Source organism: Plasmodium cynomolgi, chromosome 13 (genome assembly GCF_000321355.1).
Source record: "Plasmodium cynomolgi strain B DNA, chromosome 13, whole genome shotgun sequence".
Classification (NCBI taxonomy): Eukaryota; Apicomplexa; class Aconoidasida; order Haemosporida; family Plasmodiidae; genus Plasmodium; species Plasmodium cynomolgi.
The window spans coordinates 1,130,448-1,136,629 of NC_020406.1; the positions used below are offsets into that span (position 1 = coordinate 1,130,448).

The following is a 6,182-nucleotide window of genomic DNA, read 5'->3' on the forward strand; positions in this document are numbered from 1 at the left end:
TTTTTTTTTTTTTTTCCATTCCTACCATTCTCTCCCCTCTGCAGAAAAATCCCTGAACTGGATTGCACCCCTTCCTGCGCCACACCCAATCAGGTGTAGAGTCCCCACCAACGTTTTCAGCAGACGCAGAAAGGGGAAAAGTGGAAGCCCCTGATGGGGGGAACTCCCCAGTGGTGATTAACAAGGGTGGGTGAACAGATGGACGGGTGGATGGCTCGCTGGATGGCTCGCTGGATGGCTCGCTGGATGGCTAGCTGGCTGGCTCGCGTCCCCTCTGAAGAAGTTCCCCCCCGATTGGGGGGGCACATTTGGTACATTTCACCATCGGGGTGACGCAAAAAGGGAGCAATTCCCCCCCGGATTAGTGTGCACCAGAATGGGTAGTCCTCCACCAGAATGAGTAATACACCACAATGGGTAATACTCCATCACAATTTCAAAACTTCGAACGTTTTCTGCCCGCACGACGAAAAAATGATCTCATGAAATTGATCACAACAAACGTGGCAAATTAATGCACCACATGGAGAGTAGAGAGGGGTCTCGAAAAAACAGGAAGGGGGATGCATTTTTTCCCCTTTCTTACGTGTCTGCCTCTTCCCTGCGTGCACCCCACTAAGATGGTCGAGGAACTCCCTCGCCACTCTCATACCACCCACGGTGAAAATGATTCACCATGCGAATAAAATAAACACAAAGAAAATCCAACCAATCCTGCGATAATAGCTTCTCACCAAATGGGATGTGAACCATGTGAATTAATTTCTTGATTAGGGAAACTGTTAGCAGCATGGCTAGACAGATACAGTACAGGAGGCAAAGAAAGATCGATCTGTCCAGTAGGTAGGAATCAATGATGGCAATTAAAATTACTAACAAGGAGACTCCCACCATCCACATTCTGTTCTTTTCTATCCACTCGTAGGACCGGTTCCTGTTGCTCCATCTGTTCAAGTAGGTTTTTTCTTCCGTTGTTATTCCCCCTCTGGAGGTACCCCTCACAATCTTGTGGCAGGTTTCTACTCTCCTTCTCCACCCCACCAATAAGAATTTCCTTCTTCCGTCGTTGACTCCATAAGGATGATGCCCCTTTGCCATAAAATCACGGGCGAGGTGAATGTAGCTGCGGCCGCGGGGGCATCCATGGGTGGAGATCCTCCCATGATTGGAAGTCCTCCCATGATTGGAGATCCTCCCATGAGTGGAGATCCTCCCATGAGTGGAGACCCTCCCATGAGTAGAGACCCTCCCATGAGTGGAGATCCTCCCATGAGTGGAGACCCTCCCATGAGTAGAGACCCTCCCATGAGTGGAGATCCTCCCATGAGTGGCCTTTCCCCTGCCATTCGACTGCCAGAACCGTTTCATCACCCCCCGCATGGTGAACCATGCCTCGCTTCCCAAATAGACCACACCTCCTTTGCCCCTGTTCCACGTCACGTCGCTCTTGGTGGAGCTCCACGAGCGAAGCATGTGTATGGACTCTTCCTCCGTAGTATCATCTCCGACGGGGTATCTCACCCCCCAAGGGGTCGTCTCTCCGGTCTTTCCAACGCTCGACAGTTGTATCCACCCCCCTTGGTTAATAACACCCCTCCTAGTTGGACGTCCCACCTCTGTTCCTTTTTTCTTCATCCCTAAAGGGAGGGGTTCCCATATCAGGGGAGGGAACTCTCTACTTGGATTGTTGCTCTGTTGGGGCGAACACTGACTTGAGCGATGATCACCCTGTTTGGCGATGCTTCCCATCCGGGGGGACGCCCCTTTGCTTTGTTCATTTGGAGAGCTCCCCGTCAGCTGGCCTTCCTCCCCTAGTGCGTCACCATCCCCTATTGCGACGCCTTCCCCAAGTGTGCCATCCACAGTGACGTATATCACGTGTGTCTTTCTGTGCACGTAAAATTTTGTGAGTCCTGCATAAGGGAGGTTCGTATCAAATGTGTTGGTGAAGGGGTGTAAACGGCACTGCGCCGATTGGGTGAGTGAAATGAAGAGCGGAGAAGGCCTTCCCATCTCGCGACGCTTCTTTTTTTTTTTCACTTCTTTTTTTACTCTCATGACTTGGGTAGATCTCGTTTAAGGGGGAACCTCCATGGAGAGTAATTTGATCTCCTCCCTGAAGTTGTAAATCCTTCCTGTTGGTGTGAGTCTCCACCCTCTTGTCCATCCTGTTCCATGGGAATGCTCCTCTCCTCCTCTGTGTGTTAACCGTGGACGGGCCATGGTGGGTCACCCCCCGGATGTAGACACCAACGTGGGGGAAAGCTCCAAAAAAGTTTAGCCCTTCTGATGAGTTAGCTTGTGTGGTGGTGTCATTAGTGTAACGGTTTTCGTCGCCATGGAGGTGGACCTCAAATAGGGGATCCTCAAATAGGTAACCATCGCAGAGGAGCCCACCGACTCGGCTTTCACTTCCCCCCTCCACGGATAAAAAAGCAGCACTGGAGTCGTCCCCCTCTGCACACATATCATCATGGCGCATTACAATCAGCTCATTTCCCCCTCTAAAGAAATGCCAACAGAACGAGGAGATGAAGGCTTCCCCACTCTGTGAGATGCTCTCCTGCCTCGAGAGGAGGTGACTTAGAATGTGACTCGTTGCGGAAGACAGTCGATCGAGGAAGTCTTGGAAGGAACGGACAGCACGACCAATCCATTTGACACTTATAACTCCTATTTCGTCTACCCACTCGTCATATAAAGTAAAGCGTGAATAAACATCTGCCAATTCGTGAACGAGTCGCACATGGACAGTAGGTGCAACTCCACTGAGATGCATTCTCTCCAGGTAGCCACACAAGTTTTCAATTATGATTTTCCTCCACAGGGGGGTGACCACTCGTTTGGAGAGTCCCCCCCTCAGTGCTTCTTCCATCTCTACACGGAGGAATCCCCTTTTAAAATTTTTTTCAAATTGGACAGCCTCACCAAAATGGTACCTTTCCAACACCGCGCTGTCTCTCCCGTGTCTCATGAAAAGCGGGAGACATAGAGTCAGGTGAGTGGACTCCACATGGACCAGTGCCGTCCTTCTGTACATCCGATGGATCTCCAGCGCGACTGGTGAAGCGTCGTCTCTTCGTTTGGAACCCCTTCGATCATTGGGTATTCCTTTTTTCGAGGTTCTCCCCTTGCTTGTTTCGTTCTCACTTCCCATCACATCTGTGGTTTCTTCCAAGCAGAGAGGACTCCCCCCCAACTGCAGCAGTCCCTCCGGGTTGCGCTCCCCTGTTTCTTCCTCCCCCCTGAACAGTGTATCAGACCAACTCTTTTTCTCTCCCCCCAACTGCATCTCTTCCATCGTCTGTATGGATTTGCTTACCATAAGGAGTGCTGATTTGTTCGTTTCTCTTTCTTTTATCGGTCCGGACTTGGGAGGGGCGATTGATTTATCCACGTAGTGCTTATCGAGTGGGGATATCTCCACCATGTGGTTCACCACCTTTTTTTCCTCACCATTGTTGTCCCTCTCCGATGTGTGTGTTCCATCCGGGAGGGGGCCTCCAGCCCTGTCACTCTGAACGGCGCACTGTGTCCTACTTGACGTGTCTCGGGGGCGCTTCGGCACCAACTTTGTTATCCTCGCGGCGGGGGGCTTCTCAAGGGCGCCCCTCTCCTGGCCGCCCCTCCCGCTGGTCGCCTTCAGCTCCCCCCCCTGCCTGCCCCCAGCGAAGTAGGCGCCTTTCCGTCTGACCACGAGCTCCAGCTCCTCTTTCCTTTTCGCAAGCAAAACTTTATCCGCCTCCAGCAAATGAACCCTCGTCCTCAATCTATGCACAACACACTCGTACTTCTTTATCTTATCCTTGTCCCTTTTTACATCCTCAAAGCAAGCCCTAACTCTTTCGTACTCTTCCCTGCATTCTTCACTCCTTTTTATTTTCTCCAAATATTTTTCCACTTTTTTTTCCAACTCTTTTTTTAACTCTCTGCTTTTTTCTTTATACTCCTCAAACTGTTTACTCACATGACATAATTTTCGGAACACCTCCTTCCATCTGAGGAGAGACAATCCCAAGTGTGTGTAAGTTAGATATAAAAGGGACGTAATTAAGTTGATGTTTTTCTTTATCACTCGATCATTTTTCGTTTGACTAGCTTTTTCCATTTGTTTAAAAAATTTTTCGCATACTCTTTTCACATTTTCTTTTTCCAATGCTTGTTCTATATCGTCTATGTTGTATTGATGCTTGTCCTCCTCGTTCATAGTGAAGAGAACAGACTGCATTTCTTCTACATGGGGGCAACTCCTATTGCATTTATTGGGACTGTTCCGATAGGATCGATTATTTGTATAATTTGTAGCAAAATTATTTTCCCCATTTGAGTACTTACTGAAGCGGATTTTTTTTCCCTCTTCGTCGTCACTCTCTCCACTTGTAGAGTTAGAATTGGACGAAAGGTCTTCCTCCTCGTGGTGTTCCTTCCAGCATATGTTTTTACAGATGGAGGTACATTTGGGGGCAGACTTCTTCAGGTACTTCCTTTTTGTTATATTTCTACTCTCCTCCGGGTAAGCATTGCGGTGGTCCTCCTCGTATTCTGCGGTGGACCCCTTTGGGAGGAGCGCATAGGGGGTGGGGCCCCTACTTCCATCGCGAACTCTGTCGCATTTACTTCCACCGAGAACTCTGTCGCATTTGCTGCCACTACGAACCCTGTTGTACTTCCTTCCACCACGAACCCTGTTGTACTTCCTTCCACCACGAACCCTGTTGCACTTCCCTCCACCGCTCCCATCACTACTGACGTCGGCACTGTGGTCAGCGTTCTCTCCGCACGAGGTGCCCCCCCCTCTGCCCTCCTCCCTTATCCGGGCAAACAAAAAAACCAACAAAAAAATGAACTCCTTAACCACGGGGTGTAGGTTAATGCAGCTCTGTTGTGCCTCCTTCTTCAACTCTTCTGCAATGGAGGCGCAGCTCTTTAATTTTACATTTGTGTGAAAGACGTTCGCCTCTTTCATGGGACTCTCCCCCTGGCGGTCACGGCGCTCGACTGTTCGGCTGCCATTGTGGTTAGCGGGCTGGTTACAACTACGATTTGCATTGCAGTCAGCGTTGTGATTAGTGGTGTGGTCAGCGGTGAGACTAGCGGCGTGGTCAGAGGCTTGGTCAGCGGCGTGACTTCCGGTGAAATTATCTGAGTCGTCGGAGGAGCCATCACCCGGGTGGGCACCGCTCTGTTCGCCGCCCCCCCCGTAACTCTCCCCATAGACGGGAGGCCCCAATTGGCACCTCACCACGCGCGCACTCCCCAAGTCGGAAATGAAGTCATCGCTGCTGTCTTGCCTCTGCTCCAGTTCGTGCTCGTCCTCCTCCATGACCTCATTCTCGTCTCCATTATCGTCCTCATTCCCGTCTGCATCCTCGTCCTCATCCCTGACCTCATTCCCGTCTCCATTCTCGTCCTCGTTCGCATGTTCACTTCGAATCGTATCTATGCCGAGCTGCGTTATGTAAAAAGGAGGGAAACCATTAATGTGGTCTTTTCACGCATGCGGTGGGGAGGGGGGGAACAGAGCCTTTTGTTTCTTTTTCGGGTCATTGGAGGCATATCGGGGGTAATTTATGGCTATCCTCCCCCGTTGTGAGCTTCCCCTTTTTTTTTTTCGCCTCCCCCTTACGTCTATCAATCTTTGCACATTCCAGGGACTCCCCCCGAGCTTGGCTTCAATATTTTGTATGACAGACTTGTCGGCGATCCCTTTGCGAAAAGAAAGGCACAAGGATTTTTTTTTTTTATCTCTGCAGTGACTGCACGTTGGGATGTGGGCAAGTAAGCACCCACAGGTGAAGCGGCCTCAAATGAAGCACCCACATCTCTGCGGTGCGCGCGGCAGACGAGCCCCTTCGGCTAACCTGCGCTCAACAGATCCTTCGCGTCAACCGATTCGGACCCTTTCTTGAGAAAGAGGGAGAAGAAGAAGAAGGCGGAGATGAGGAAGGAGGAGATGAGGAAGGAGGAGATGAGGATGCGTCGGTCCACGTGGGCGAAGCGGATGGAGCAGACGAAGTGAACCAAGTTCGTGTGCGCAAGTTGGGAGATCCCCCCCACAAGTCAAACGCACATCAGCGACACCATTACGACTGTTGGCAGAGTTGCCACTCGTGCATCTTTCACATGGTGTCTTTTTTTTTTTTTTTTTTTTTTTTTTCGTACTGTCCTAAGTTGGTTAGTAA

The 6,182-nt window shown here is 50.4% G+C and overlaps 3 protein-coding genes across 3 annotated transcripts in view; 1 reads left to right on the forward strand and 2 right to left on the reverse strand.

The window, feature by feature from the left end:
* Positions 1-56, forward strand: part of PCYB_133380 (hypothetical protein) — a gene marked incomplete at both ends in the record, with an annotated part of 4,192 nt that extends 4,136 nt beyond the window's left edge. The window contains one exon of the mRNA XM_004224363.1: positions 45-56. Within this exon, the coding sequence (XP_004224411.1) occupies positions 45-56 (12 nt within the window). The remainder of the gene's footprint in view (positions 1-44) is intronic.
* Positions 57-615: 559 nt separating this feature from the next.
* On the reverse strand, positions 616-1,089 carry PCYB_133390 (hypothetical protein; the record flags this gene model as incomplete). The annotated part of the gene is made up of 1 exon (XM_004224364.1): positions 616-1,089. A coding segment is annotated over one exon (474 nt), but the record flags the coding sequence as incomplete, so codon positions are not given.
* An 844-nt stretch (positions 1,090-1,933) lies between these two features.
* Positions 1,934-6,182, reverse strand: part of PCYB_133400 (PP1-like protein serine/threonine phosphatase) — a gene marked incomplete at both ends in the record, with an annotated part of 10,020 nt that continues 5,771 nt past the window's right edge. The window contains 3 exons of the mRNA XM_004224365.1: positions 1,934-5,449; positions 5,627-5,706; positions 5,862-5,904. Of these exons, the coding sequence (XP_004224413.1) occupies positions 1,934-5,449; positions 5,627-5,706; positions 5,862-5,904 (3,639 nt within the window). The remainder of the gene's footprint in view (positions 5,450-5,626; positions 5,707-5,861; positions 5,905-6,182) is intronic.